Below are 16,464 nucleotides of genomic sequence, written 5' to 3'. Positions count from 1 at the left end.
TGTGTGTGTGTATGTGAAGAATGTGTGCGTGTATACGCTCCTGTGTGTATGTGTGTGTGTGAGTGTGTGAGTGTGTGTGTGTGCGTGTATATATACATATATGTGAGTGTGTGTGCGTGCGTGCGCGCGCGCGTGTGTGTGTGTGTGTGTGCGTGTGTGTGCGTAGCGCGTGCGCGAACTTTCACTTGTGTGAGTCTATTTCTAAGTATGCCTGTACTCATTTAATTCATGCCAAAGCGAGCATCTGTGAGCTTTAAAGCGTATCTGCATAAGTGTGTACGTACTTGAAGGTGGCCGCACTGACGTGGATTCGACCGGGCACCCCGTGACTCTCCATGCGAGAGGCGGTGTTAACTGTGTCACCGAAGAGACAGTAGCGAGGCATTTTGAGACCCACAACGCCTGCCACAACAGGACCTGTGTGTATTCCGACGCGGATCTGTGGGTGGGAGAGTGGTTGTCCATTGATCGATTGATAGATTATTTGATTGACGAAAGCATAGATTGGCAGAGAATTTGACGAATGGATGGATGGATGGATGGATGCGGATCTGTGGATAAGTGGGAGAATGATTGACGCATTGATCGATTGATTGATTATTTGATTATAAAAGCATGGTTGGCAGAGAATTTGAAGAAATGGTGGATGGATGAATATGATGGATAGATGTATGGGTGTATGGGTGTATAGATGAATGGATGAATCGATGTCTAGATGGGTTTATGGATGAATGGATGTACGAAATGTATAGATGGATTAATTAACCGGAAAGAAGAATGCCTGGATGTATAAATGCATACATGGAATGATGAGTGAATGGATGGATAGAAGGATGGATGGATTAATGGATTGGAGGAAAGATGTTTGAATATATCGATGAATTGATAGCTAGATGGTTGGATTTATATTATGGATAGGTTGAGAAGTTGAAGAATGACTTTTAATAAAAAAAAGAAGGAGGCATGAGCAGGTGGAATGAGTGGGTCGTATGGAAATGTATAATTAATTAAGAGCACTGGAAAAGAGTATCAGGGCATTCTAGGTCCACGTCACCAGCGATGATTTGAACCAAATGACGTACTCAGGCACCGGTCTGTGAGTCTTGTTTTATGTTTTAATAAGAGTGTTACGGTACATTTAAACAAAGTAAGGTCATATAAGTGCAGAAGATTAGGGGTGTTATAAGAGAGTAACAAACACAAAAAGAACGAGGAGGGATAGAAGTTTGATAGAAAAATTGGAGCAAACTACACAAGAGCACACACGAACCACCCACTGAGTGGGTCTGGCAATAATTAGCTGATGAATTTATCGAAAAATTAGGTCGTTGATTGATAGATTGATAGCTCGTCGATCAACAGATTGATTGAGTGAAGTATCAATTTATTGATGGATCAGTTTCCTGATGAATTGATTCCCTGTTCTGAAGGGAAGGGTGAAGAGATGGAAGGAAAAATAAACATCTATGAAAAGGCCGAGAAGATGTGGGTGCTGGTGAGGAATAAAGCAATGTCAGAGGCAAATCAGAAGTCGAGTGACAAAAGTTTATTTCAATAGAAATATGGGATTAAATAAATAAAAGAATAAATCCCCCTCCCCCTACCCCGCCTCCCCAACCCCCGCTAAGTAGATCGGGATAAAATATGCTTTGCCATTAAACCAATGTTGAACAGGCAACACAGAGCAAACAAGTCGTCCCTGTGCATGTCAGAACTGTTTGTTTGTGTTTTAGAGCTCGTAATACGCCGCTTGTGCTGTATGCTTTCCGTGAAGCTGAGAATGTTTCTGGGTCTTGATCTGGGATCTGCTGGGGTAGCAATCGTGGAACGTGCATAGAGCTAGCTGTAGAGCATGGATACGCGCTACATAAATGCAGTTATTGTTATTATCATTATTATCATCAATGTTATCATTGTTATCATTTTTTAAAACATATTTTTGTATCCTTTGCCCATTTATTCGAGATTGACGCCATCTGATTAGTAGAAAAAAGTGCGTATGATAATGTCCAATAGTGTATTACATACGTGCGTACTTGTATGAAAAGTAACTGTTACAGATAGATATTCAAGGATTATAGATAGAAACAAGTCATTGATTTAGAAGTAATTGTGGTGATGAGTGATGATGTGGGATTGCGTTTAAGTAATGTTAGCGTTAGTCATATCTTCCTCTGCTCCAATGAGTCACGGGTGAATTTCCCTACTGAAACCATCTTTACGGTCACCGTGAAGTTCCGAAGTGGTGGGCACAGTCTCTGCTAAAGTTACACTGTTAGTATTGGCCTATTCTATCGGGCCAAGACAAGAGTCGAGAGGAGCTAAGTGGGAAGACTATAATTGCAGGTATGTTGGGGTATTCGTAAGCGGGTTGTAGGTTGCAAGTTGACAAACAGATTATGAACTTAAAAATGCAGCATTCTACTCCCTGATAATTTACTATTATTTACATTTATTATTACTATTATTATTATTATTATTATTATTATTATTACTATTACTATTATTATTATTATTATTATTATTATTATTATTATTATTATTATTATTATTATTATCGTTGCTATTATTATTATTGTTTTCATTATTATTATTATAAGTATTATTATTATTATTCTAGCATCTGCGTTTGTTGCCGATTTTTGTCCAAAAGTTGCCAAAATTGCCACAAAAATGGCAAAAGTTGCCAAAAAAGTTGCCATTAAGTTTCAAGCTCCCTGTGACAACGTACATGAATAATAATATAGCAATAATATGTCGATAGAGATAACTTCATCTAAAACACCAGAATTTCTTGTGCTTTGTTTTAAGCACCCAGAATCATTTGTAGCCACAAAGAGTGTTTAGTTTTAGTAGATGTTTTACGGCGCCCGCAACTGCATAAAGTCATATGAGCGCCAGAAAATTAGAGATGTTACAAGAGAGTAACAAACAAAAAAGAAGAACGGGAGATAAGGACGATAGATGTTTCATATAGGAAAGAAGAAGCAAACCACACCAGAGCACCCGCCAACCACCCACACACAGAGTGTAGATACGTGAAAAATAAAGGTTTCACAACAGAATGAAGTCAAGATTAGAACAGCAAATGAACAATCACAAAAATTATCAAATAAGGGCGTGTGTCAACCCATTCTTAGACTGGTCGTTTTAACCCTAAACTCGTGTAATTCAAGAAAAAGTACAGGATCTAGCATGTATATCATGGGATCACACACAAGGGCTTTGTGTAACATAACTATAACACATTTTTAAAAAGGTAGGAAGAACATTACGCTATATAAACACACACAAAAAATGAAAAAACAAAACATCAAAACAATAACGAGAAACAAAATTAACAAACCAACAAAATAAAACACAACAAAGAGGGAAACATGAAAGAGAAACAGCAATATATAAATAGTATGTAATGTAGCCTACTTATATTCTTCACATGAAAATTACAAGTCAACGTGGTGTTAACAAGTGAGAAAGAGACGAAGTGAAGCGAAAGTGAAAATAAACTTTCTTTCTAAAGTAAAGAGGTTCGGTTTCTTTTTTTTTTCCCCACACATATTGTTCCCAGATTTTGTTGCTGTTGTTATTTTAACATTATTTTTTCTCCCCGGCGGTGGTTTTTTCTGGGGAAAATGTAAAACTCACGGCCGCGATGCGCGGGTCGCGCAGCGACAAACGCAGATGCTACATTATTGCAACCATTCCTAAAGAAAAAGTAAAAGTAAAGTAAAAATAAGTATTCCTTAAGACATTTCTGACTGACCACTCCGACGACTTCTTTCCCAAGCATAACAAGTGGCTTGGCTGACCGACCTGTAGTGGTTTCCCTGTAGCTGGTGACGTCACACACTTGGCCTGTTCCACGATAGCCAGGGAGAAGTTGGCCACTCTCTGCGCGTGCAGTTCTGTCGCGTCCGGGACACCGCTCACCACCATGTACGCGTCCCCGATTGTCTCCACCTGAGGATAGATAGATAGATAGATAGATAGATAGATAGATAGATAGATAGATAGATAGATAGATAGATAGATGTAAGAGAGAGAGAGAAAGAGAGAGAGAGAGAGAGAGAGAGAGAGAGAGAGAGAGAGAGAGAGAGAGAGATGGAGTGATTATGATTACTGGAACAGTCGAAATTGTTTAAGACGGTCACTCATTGTCGAGGAGAACAGTGGTTATCATAGACAGGGGGTCGTCTTGTGCCCGCCTCACTTAGAACGTGACCTTTCACGTGTCACGTTTTACTACAAATGTGCAAATTTACAAGTCTCATTTTATCTGATCAAATAGAATATAGGTTCTGACACCCCGTCACGCCCAACCAGGCTGCGAAAATGAATTCCGCTGATGAAGATGTGTCGTCGGGGGCCTAGCGGTTAGGCTACCGGACTCGTAATCGTGAAGTTGCGGGTTCGGGGGTTCGAGCCGTGGGCCCGTCGATGTGTCCTTGTGAAAGGCATTTTTACACGAATCGTTCTCACTTCACCCAGGTGGGAAAGGGTAGGGGCAGAAGACAGCGAAAGATCTTATCAGTATGTTATTGTTTGAGCGTCTATACTCGTCAATGGCCGCTTGCACTGTATGCTTCCCTGCAAGTTGAGGTTGTTTCAGAATTCTTTCCGGTCAGCTGGGGTACGTGTATGGATTCTGAAGCGCATTGAGCTTGCTATTGAGCGGGGATTTGCGCTATACATACATATATATATATATATATTATTGTTGACAATTGTGCTGTTAAAACAAGTTTTAAAAAAGAAGAAAGCGGAGCCAGTGGATCCGCACCCATTTTCTTCTCAGACAATCAATAGGCGAATTTCACAGAACTTTCAGTTCTTTGATGGGATGCAAGGATGAAACTTTGTTCTTCAACTATTTGCGCATGTCCTATCAAACTTTTAATGAGTTGAAATCACTCGTTTTGCAACATTTACAACGTGTGGGTTGTAAATGGCGGGAGCCAATATCGGCTGAAGAAAAATTAATACTAACACTCAGGTGCGTAAAATTAAATCTGTAATCCAATTCATCATCACCACCAACGCCTCCACCACCACCACCACTACCTTCATCATCATCATCATCATCATCATCATCATCATCATCATCATCATCATCATCATCATCATCATCATCATCATCATCATCATCATCATCATCATCATCACCATCACATCATCATCATCATCATCATCATTGTTTGGAAAGCAGAGTGGGAGGGAGAGTCTTGTTCGATTTTCAGACTAAAATTTGTTTAATAGACGCAGCTCAACGTTTTGCTTTTAGGGATTCCTCAGTAGCAACTGAGAGTTACACTAAAAATGTCGTGCTGTATATTAGCTGGGAAATGGGCCTAACAAAGAGGGTCTAAAGATTACATGTGGTTACCTGGCTAGACGGAAGTGACTTAGTGTGAGTCAGACCAAGGGGCTAAATATAAATATATTGATGCTAGGCCAGCAAGAGCACCATCATCATCATCATCATCATCATCATCATCATCATCATCATCATCATCATCACTACCACCGTCACCACTACCACCACCACCACCATCACTGCTACCAACAACAACAATAATAACAACAACAACAACAACAACAACAACAACAACAACAACAATAACAATAACAACAAAAACAACAATAACAACAAAAACAACAACAACAGCAAAAACAACAGCCGTTTCATCACACAGCTTAACACAAATTAATTTCTTATTTTGGGACCGTTGTTTTAATAATGAAGTTGAACATAGTCATTATCGTAATGTAGGCAGAGTTGTACAAAAGTACACTGCCATTTCTGTATTTCTGTTAGATCTATTTTAGTTTGATTACTCGTAAATCTGGAAATAGTCGCAGTTAGTTGATGTCTGATATGAATTCGCGAAAAATCTGACTGCGCCGGGTATTCAGAATAATAATAGGTGTGGGAACTGACGAATATGTTTCTGCATTTGGACGGCTTGAATAACATCCATCAGTAAGTTCATCAACTGATCGTCGTCAAATGAATCAACGGCATCGATGATCTAAAAAAAAGTGAAGTCTTGGGGAACCATTCGACTGTACTCAACGCAGGGGGTGACATTGACAAGACACGGCTGAAAAATAATCAGCATGCACATTCCTCCTCTCACGTGAACACAAGCTTTACAACTTGACAAGAGGGAGGCAACTGCTTTTATGTGAGGAATGCCGTTAAAATTATACTGAACACTTTTGTTTACACAGGGGACCCGTGTCTGTTGACCTGCGTGACGTATCGAATGACGCACTATGTGATTGTCCTACACATGTGTTCCTCTGATATTGAGTCATGATAATGTAAAAGAAAAATAACAAAGAGGGGCAATGGGAAGTGGTCGTTTGTACATTGCGTACATACACACATATACACTTACATCCACACAGGAACACAGTCATAATTAACTCATCTTGTGAACACCGTATTCCTCTTCTCTTTAACAGCTTAAATTCATTACACAAAGAGACATACATGCATAGCTACCTCAGAATTACAAAGTTATATATGCTCAGTATCTGGTTTTCAGAAATTTGGCGTTAGAATTTTTAGCTTCACATCGTGCCAAGCTTTTTCAAATGCAATTCTTTGAACATTTTGATAACGACTCCGAGTAATCTTACGATGTTGATAGAGCAGATAGAAAGTACGGTTTCTGACCTCATGGTCTTAGTACGGTAACTCAAAACGGCTAAAAATGTCAGATTAAAGTTTGTAATTCCAAGGTAGCGACATACAGTTATGTCTATAGAACCTCACTTTATAGACACCGTGCGTGTTTGTGAGGCGGTCAAAGCAGTTGTAGAGATCATTGAGCATGTTGACGACCTCCAGTGGCGAGCAGGCTGCAGCAATGTTCGTGAACGTCACTATGTCACTGAACAGAACTGTCACTCGATCATACTTCTCTGAGGAATTGCATGGAAAGAAATAATAATTAGTCCCTGTTGCCACGCACGCACACACACACACACACACACACACACACACACACACACACACACACACACACACACACTCACACACACACACACACTCACATACACTCACACACACACACTCTCACACACAAACACACACACATACACACTCTCACATACAAACACACACACACACACACATACACACACACACACATGCACATACACATACATACATACCTGCATGCATACACAGACATACACATTCACAAACACACACGTGCACACACACACATGCACATACACACATATACATTGTAAAAGATATGGATCTGGGGCGGAAATGGAAGAGGAGGAGAGGGGTAGGGAGCGGGTACTATTTTATCTTAAAGCCCATGTCCAATACGGTCAGCCAAGTATATGTTTTGAAATGGATACTCTCCAAACAACCCGAGTTCCAGAGTATTCCGATGAGGGTTGGTTGGAACCTGAACCCTCTTTCAGATTGATATCAACTGAGCAAAGAGCGCAGCCGCTCTATGGGAAATGTTGCAATCGTCGAAATGGTTGGCTGATGAGAAAATTGCTTTTACACATATGCACTTAAAAATGCAACCGAAAAGACTCCTAGTTTTAGAAATAACTATTTCAACCAAGAATAGAAGGACAAGCCATTAAAATACTAAATGAATAACTTTGAAATATGATATAGATCTACGTAAATAAATAAATCAATAATTACATTACAATTGATGCTTTCCTAGAACTTACTTTTGTTCTCCATGAAAACAAGATTGTTTTAAATGCTTAAGCCATTCATCTCCATAACGGTGAATTGTGGAAAAGGGGCACTTGTGTGAAAGTTTATTTTAATTGTAAAGTAAAGCGATATTGACACACTAAAAGAGTTTTCATTCGGTGAAAGTCGTGCATTTCCTCAATGATTGTGGTCGTCCAAGAAAAATCAAATGAAATCAGCTAATTTTGGAAAATGAAGTAAAGTGGATGTTAGGACTTAATATGTGCTTAAAATATATGTTGATTTAAAACTTAATACATATCAGAGAAAATGGAAGATAATGTAACTGGTAGAGTCTCGAAATAATTTAGTTTGTAAATAATAATATTATTACATGACTCAGGATACCTTTTAGTGTACCTAGCTAAAGGTGAGGGCTTTTTGTCTGTGGGTTTTCGTCTTTTTTGCGTTGTTTCAAATTTATGCATAATAAGCGTTGTAACCTTTCTACATTGCAATTCTTTACTGATTAAGTTGTGTATAACCTTAGGGCACCCTTTAAAAAAACCGCTAAAACAATATTATTGCTTTCAGCTCGCTTCTGAATAGTGTTCTTGATGTCTTCCGAGAAAAAAATATCATGTGTTTGATGACACTCCTATTTTGGTTTGTCGATTTGCTGCTCGCTTCCAAATGCGTTCCCAGCTAGTCTAGGATTTTGATGACTCTATTTTTTCCAAGCTTGTTTTAAACTGGCATTTGGCAAATGCCCTACTGGGTATGAACTTTAAAGCCGATCGAAATGTTGTTAGGATTACGTAGGCCTACTGCGGAGAAATGATAACTGAAGAAAAACTAATGCTATGATATATGCTGTTTGTCAAATCTCTACCCTAGAATTACACATTTCTATCTCCCCAAGACCTAGTTTTGAGAAATTTGGCGTCAAATATTTTGAATTTCACAACATGTCAAACTTTATTTAGCAGAATTCTTTGAATATTTTGATAACGACTCTGAATAATCTTACGGTTCTGACAGGACAGATAGAACATTTGGTTTATGGCCTCGTTGTCTTCGTAACTTAAACCGGCCCAAAACGTTAGTTAGAGCTTTTGTAATTCTAAGTTAGCGAAATGTCAAAGATAGTTTTTTTGAACTTCTAGTCTTTCATAGAGACGAGACTGTTCCACAGAAACATCGAAAAATGTTTTTTAGTATACACTAAAATTATATATTATGCTGTAAAAATGAGAGAAATATTCTAGGATTTTGATATAAAAATCAAAGAGTGAAAAAGGCTACAAGTGCCACTTTTGGCTAATATTTAGAATACTCCTTTTGCCAGAGAGTGGTGTGGCTTTAACACCTCTTTTCACACCGCACCAAATGTTTCTTCAGCTATGTAACCTCTGGCTTAAGGGGGGGGGGGGGGTACACCTGGAGGCTATCTCGCTTATTACTTTACCGAATTTTACCAAGTTTTACACATATAACAAGCATAGTAAGGAGTCTTAAAATCCGCAATCAAATTTGAGAAAAAAGTTTCGTTTCCATGGATACGCCGCCATATTGGATTTTATTAACATGTCTTACGTAATAAATACCGCACTTATCGCTCATGGAAATTGATTGTTTTTTTTGCATGCGTGTTCACCAACATTAAATCTAAAACTTTTTTTTTCCTGAGGTAGCATTGAAGTTTGCGAAAAATCCATGAAAATCCACACTCCAGACACCACCAACAAAAATCTATTCCATATATAAAAAATTCAACAAAAAATATTTAGTATTACCTCTTCTCTTCATTCTGTGAAAATTTCATGAAGATTGGATGAAAAATGGTGGAGTTATTCAAAAAAGTATAGAGAAAAGTCGCGTTTTGAGAAAACGGCCGATAAAGAAAAATAAAATATTGACTTTATGAGGAAATGGCGGTTACAAACATGCCCGGTCTGGGACAAAATACGGTTTTTGGGGGTTCTTATGCGATGGAATAGTTGTAGGAGAGGCCGAGGAAGCTAAAACTGCCTACAACTCAAACTCCATGATTTTGAGCCGAATTTTGACTTTGGGGCTGTAGCCCCCCCCCTCCACCCCCCTCCCCCCCCCCCCTTAAAATTAATCTCTTTCTGGGCCAATTTAACAAGGTATTTCGAGAATCATGGGGTATTATTGATTCAGTAAAAACTGACATTTGCCCGTCCTCTTTGAGATACGAAAAAAACACAGTCTTGGCGCAATCTTGGTAGAAATTACTTTTTGTGATCTTCAAAATCCAGCAAGAAAAAGAGCGGCCCTTGAGTTGATTTGTTAATTTTGATACAGTGTTTTCGAATTGGATATTATAATACGTAGGACCTAGTTTTCCAAATGTTTATAAACGAGAATTTCATTACCTGCAGGCAAACAGCAGGCAGTCCAGCGGCAGGACGCACAAAAATGTGAGGCATCATAGGGAAATCAGGAGCTTGTCAAAATAGTTCAAAACAATGAAATCGAAGAAACTGTCTTTTTCCTGGATTTCGGGAAATTCTTTTCGAATGTACTCAACACTTTTCATGTCCATTTAAAAACATATTTCTGAGCAAATTTTTCTAAAAACGTTGATCAAAGGCACAAAAAATATAAATTTGCAGTTTTCAAGGATACTCAAGCCTTTAAAGTCACCAAACTTTGGCGCCCATTTTCACGCAAATTTCTCACACAAGGCCCATCTCATTCAATCGCAAATATCCCGACTTCTATTCAAGATAGTTTGGTGCTTTTTACATCAAAACCAAGGCAAAGGTACACGTTTATAAATAATACCAATGACTCCATGTGGCCCAAAATTGACAAGCTCCTGATTCTGGCGCATCGTAGAACAAATCAATCTGTACTTGTTTTTGGTGCCGTCAGCCGTCCAGGTGGTCTGTCAGGCCTGCTGCCCGCGACGATAAAAATTATTGCATTCATAAACTTATTGAAAATTTTTTATTGAAGAACACTAGAAAGAATAAAGTTTTACCAGATTGCATTATGTATTGTTTTCTTATCCTAAAGAGGATGGACAATAGATGTCAGTTTTAAGTGAACGCGTTCCTGTTCCTGTTACTAGGAAATCCTTTAAAAATGATCGCCTTGGGGAAAGACCACTATTTGACAAACATACGAAACAGAGCTATATTTTGTGATATTGATAAGTCAGCTTTGATCAAAATTGGAGAAAGACCCCTTTTATTCTCTGAGGCACACTTGGTCTTGCTCTTTATCAACCCATCAGTCTCTAACGCTTGCTCTGAATTTAAAACAACTATCGACAGCTTAACGAATTGGAAAAACTCAAACAAATAAACGAAACAAACCAACGCTATCGATTAAGGGACCTGCAAACATGTTAATCTATGGTCAGTTCAGCTGTCTAAATCTTGCTAATGGACTGTTATTCGCAAATAATGAGTTCCTTTCCCGGGTGAATTTAGAACGGAGAAAAGCTAATGAGCAAGCCTTGAAATTCGTTATTCAGCATGACTTTGTAGTTTGTGAAGTGACTCATGAAGCTAAGACTAATTAGGATCCCTGGAGAAACAAATAACAGCAGAGCAGCTTACTACTGAAGTTTCAGTTCCCCATGTTCTATTATGTATAATACTCTACTGCAACGTATAAGACTTATATAAGCAAAGGTGCTAGCAGTAAGACACACACCTATCACTATCATTAAGCAGGTTATAAGGGCAATACGGACAGGGCTAAAATCCTTAGTCAAAGTCCTATCACTCATAGAGCTGAACATGTAGTCTAAACTCTGTGATGAGCACGGCTGGATAATTCACATACTCTGAAATGAGAGGCAGTCACTGCCTTGTAAATACCTTTTGTCAAAGCAGGCCATTAAGAGCTGTTGCAGTCCGTAGACTCCGTGATTAGTACGGCTTGATAATTAACTCACACTTTTTGAAATTAAAAGCGGTCAGTGAATTGTAACATACGACAGCGGAAAGAGTTGAACTAGGGCAGGTAAAGCATGTGAACACCCTAGCAATAGAATTTCTTTTTTGTTCAAGATCAAACACGAGGCTTTAGATTACAAAGCAAAAATTACGTGTTTTAATCCCTTTCCCCGCTGATTGTAATTGATTGTATAATGGACAAAGTGCTGAAGCAGATAGAGGATGGAGAGCGCTTTCTATTATTTTGTTTTGTTATTTTGTAAGGTGGTTACGATACTGATCTCAGGTTCTGTAGTTGTTTTCTGTAACCGAGTTAGAATCCACGGTTTTACTTTTCCGTGTTTTCAAGTCCGTTAAATACGAGTATAGACGTACCACAGGTGAGAGGAGAGTGGACAGGGAGTGGCAAGTGGAGGGTCCTCTTTTTTTCTTTCTCTCTGTTGTCTCTTTCGGTCTGTCTCGTTGTGTCAACGCACTATAGTCTAAGTGTCGTCTTTCCGATAAGTTCATTTTTACGAAAACCTTACAATAAAAGTTGAGGTGTAGGTGCTACTTTTTGAACAAGCTAACTCTTCTACGTAGAAATGGGCCATAAAAACCAAAGCAGGCATAAAACCGAATACCCTTAGGGAGGAACAAATGGTTCCATACCAGCTAACAGACTGAGAGGTTCTATCAGGGGTGATTGTTGTCCGAACGCAGAGAGATCGAATGATCCCGAACTTTTAAATATGGAATGTTTTTATTTTAAGTAGAAAGAAAAGGCTTAAAATGACTGAATGGAAACGTCTGCCCGCCCTACTAATGGGTAAATATTCTGAATCCATTTTTAAAATGTAAGTGTTTGACGCTTCCATCGTCACAATTTTAGATGGTTTAGGAGGCGCGCTTCAGGGCCTACCCAACCAAGAGGGATATAGCATCCATGCAGAAAGGCCGAAGTACTCAATAACAACTTTGACCACGCGGGAATCCAACTCGTGAATTATGCTTACAACGGTGCTGCACCTGATCGCTAAAGCACATGCGCCAGTACTGAGATGTTCTATCAAGGAAAAGAACAATGTTGACCAAAGTTGGATTCAATCTGGAACTTTTGAGTGTTTGAAAGTAAATAAGCAGAAAAAAGGAAAGGTTAGAAAATTTTAGTGACTGAATGAAAATGTCTGTCCGCCTTACAAATGGCTATACATTCAAAGACCCTGAAACAATTAACTCTTCAAGGACGCAGAGGACACATAATACGTCTGGTCAGCAACATACCATTGGTAATGCTTCTTCTCCTTTTGAACCATCATACACACTTCAGAACATGAATTTATATATATTGTCCCATAGCATAAACGTTGTTGTCTGTATTTTCTAAAGTTTCAGACTCAAAAAAGTAGAATTGAAAAATATGAGTGAATCACGAAGTAATGCGTCTTTTTTAAGTACCCCAAGGAGTGTCCTCAAGGAGTATTGTCTAAAACTATTGAAGAGTAAAAGTAAAAGATAGTACACTCGGTGTTTCTAATAAGGGTTGGAAGCTCCAGGCAGATATGGAGATACCAGTGTTAAAGTACAAATTTCCAAACCTCCGCAGCATGATAACTACCTCTGACATGACATACCCTTTGCATTTTATAATAGTAATGATTGCATTAATGTAGTGCATATCCACGCTCTACAGCATGCTCTATGCGTTTCACAATTATCACTACTCCAGCAGACCCTTAAGCTCCTAGAAACATTCTCAGCTTCCCGGGAAGCGTACAGTGCAGCCTGGGGATTGCAAGCGCTCAAAAACAAACTTTCGCTGTTGATTGCCAGGTACCCATTTCCACTACGGAGAAGTGGGGAAAGTTCATGTCAAGTGCCTTTCACGACCGAGTTGGTTGCGAGTCCGAGAACCTGTCCACTGGGCGACAGAGACGTCATTGGGTTACACAATTTTTAAATAAAGAAAATATAAATTGTGTGAGAAGGGGAGATGAATTCGCTTACTTCATGATCACTGTCTTTCTCACCCTGCATTTGAGTATAGACAACAGACAAACACATTCCACCTTCGCTATCTTGGCTTAGTCTCTCCATATTATTGCCAATAGTTGCCACAAAAGTGGAAAAAGTTGCCGAAAAAGTTGCCATTAATTTTCAAGCTTTCAACTCTCAGTGACGACGTTATATATATATATATATATATATATATATATATATATATATATATATATATATATATATCAATATGTTGATATAAAGCCCCAGAATTTCTTGTGCTCTGTTTTAAGCATCCAGAATATCATTTGTAGTCACTCAGAGAGTAAAAACGTGAAAAATAAAGGTTTCACAACAGAATGAGATCAAAATTAGAACAGCACCGATAAATAACCACAAAAATTATTGGGGCGCCTTTCCACCTATACGAAGATTGGCTGTTTTAACCCTGAACGTGTGTAATTCAATAAAAAGAAGGCCTACAGGATATTACATGTACATGTAAATTATGGAATTACACACAATTGGGGCGTGCCAGTGTCAGTATTCAGTGTTGGTGGAGACACGCTCTAACATAACACATTTACATTTTTAGAAAGGTAGGACAACATCGAATTAAATGACATTACGCTGTAAAAACACAAAAAAGAAAAAACAAATCATTAGAACAATGTTTAGAAAAATTAACACACCAACAAATTAAAACACAAAAAGGGGGGAAAAATAAAAGACAGACAGCAATATAAATACATGTAGTATGTAATGTAATGTTCTTATATTCTCCGCATGAAAATAGACACACATGGACATCTTAAAACGTTGCAAAATACATACAATATGTTATGAAGTAGCTTAGTAGTTTTGTCCTTTTTTTAATGCAAAAATCGCGGACGCGATTCGCGGACCAAAAAAATGCCAAAAATTGAGCCACGATTCGCGGGTCGCGGCCGTGACAAACGCAGATGCTAGATTATTCCATGTCTTCAGACGTTTCTGTACATCATTCTGCATGTGGAAAAGCTCATGTCTTCCAGCATCGAAAGATTAGACGTGTTTACTTGTGTTTCTGTAACTTTTTGCCTTCCACCAACCGGCACTTTTTTGCAGACCAGACCCTAGCCTCTTCCGACACGCAGTATCAAGGCAGGTGATATTTTTTGCTCCATAACACAATTTCAGGAGTAACTTTAATGTGGTAGGCAGTTACAATTCTGTCCTCTAGAGGACACAAAACATATACCTAGGGTTTGTTTTCTTAATTGGAGAGAAGGTAAGTAAACTTCATTGTTGTAATAAGGCCAAACGAACTTTTGAAAGATAAAAGTGGTCACTAGTGAAATGGGCAGAGTAGATTTTTAATGTAGGTAAACTCCCCAATCGAAACAATTTATATTTTTTAGAAGGCGAGCTTCGAACTTGTCTGTTAGCACCAATCCAGGATGAAAGGGAGATGCCCCGGTGACAATTATTCTTCCTGTACAGAAATAAAACCCAAGTCTTCTGCTTGTGACAACACAGCATTCGCTGGCACAAGAGAAGCTCGACAAAAAGAAACTTCAATGTCATAATGCAGTTTCCTTTTACTTTTACTTGTCACATAGATCTACGTCAGTCCACTAATTTGCACCATATCGGCATAAGTAAGCCGATTTAAATTTTCAGATGCATGTGATGTAGGCCCTCTAAAACATGTAACGTAGACCTAAATATTCAAGAGACGTAGGTCCCATAAATAACCAAGTGACGTAGGTATAGGTTGATGCAGCAGATTATGGACAAACTAAAATCTGGCAGGCTTAAACAAAATGATCGACTTTTATTTAGATCTAGTTGCGTTTTTTGACACACCACAAGAAAAACCTCGAACACACGAGAGGGAACTAAAGAAAGAGAAATAGATAGATAGATAGATAGATAGATAGATAGATAGATAGATAGATAGATAGATAGATAGATAGATAGATAGATAGATAGATAAACAGAAGAAGAGAGAGATAATCAGAGAAAGGGAGACTGACAAACAGACAGACAAACAGACAGACTGAGAAGAGAGAGAGAGAGAGAGAGAGAGAGAGAGAGAGAGAGAGAGAGAGAGAGAGAGAGAGAGATTAAAAATGATTTATTGATTTGAAAGGCCTTTGGCCCATACATCCACATATTTTAACATATTATGGTTCGGCATTTACATACATTGGTACAGCACAACGAATGTTAAACATAAATTGGGCATGCACGCATACATACACGCATGCACGCACGCACGCACACACGCACGCACGCACGCACACACGCACGCACGCACGCACGCACGCACCTGGCGCACGCACATAAACACATACACACTCATACTCACACACATACGTACGTACATACGTACATATATTACATAACATACATACATACATACATACATACATACATACATACATACATACATACATACATACATACATACATACATACATACATACATACATACATACATACATACATACATACATACATACATACGTACATGCATGCATGCATACATACATACATACATACATACATACATACATACATACATACATACATACATACATACATACATACATACATACATACATACATACATACATACATACATACATACATACATACATACATACATACATACATACATACATACATACATAAGAGCAAACAGAAATAGAACTTCCACACAGTGCTATGAATGAGGCAGCGAGAGAAATCGGGACATGTTTCACTCTGAGAAGTGAAAGAGAGAGAGAGAGAGAGAGAGAGAGAGAGAGAGAGAGAGAGAGAGAGAGAGAGAGAGAGAGAGAGAGAGAGAGAGAGAGAGAGAGAGACCTAAAGAAACTAAGTAAA

The 16,464-nt window shown here is 38.6% G+C and overlaps 1 protein-coding gene across 1 annotated transcript in view; it reads right to left on the bottom strand.

The window, feature by feature from the left end:
• LOC101858247 (guanylate cyclase soluble subunit beta-2-like) overlaps window positions 1-16,464 on the bottom strand; it is a 37,225-nt gene that overhangs the window by 1,038 nt on the left and 19,723 nt on the right. Inside the window, exons 4-6 of the mRNA XM_035968150.1 lie at window positions 6,782-6,930; window positions 3,814-3,960; window positions 285-439 (exon numbers count right to left, since the gene is read on the bottom strand). Of these exons, the coding sequence (XP_035824043.1) occupies window positions 285-439; window positions 3,814-3,960; window positions 6,782-6,930 (451 nt within the window). The remainder of the gene's footprint in view (window positions 1-284; window positions 440-3,813; window positions 3,961-6,781; window positions 6,931-16,464) is intronic.

The sequence above is a fragment of the Aplysia californica genome, unplaced genomic scaffold (assembly GCF_000002075.1).
Source record: "Aplysia californica isolate F4 #8 unplaced genomic scaffold, AplCal3.0 scaffold00042, whole genome shotgun sequence".
NCBI lineage: Eukaryota > Metazoa > Mollusca > Gastropoda > Aplysiida > Aplysiidae > Aplysia > Aplysia californica.
This window is presented reverse-complemented; position numbering and strand designations above follow the sequence as displayed.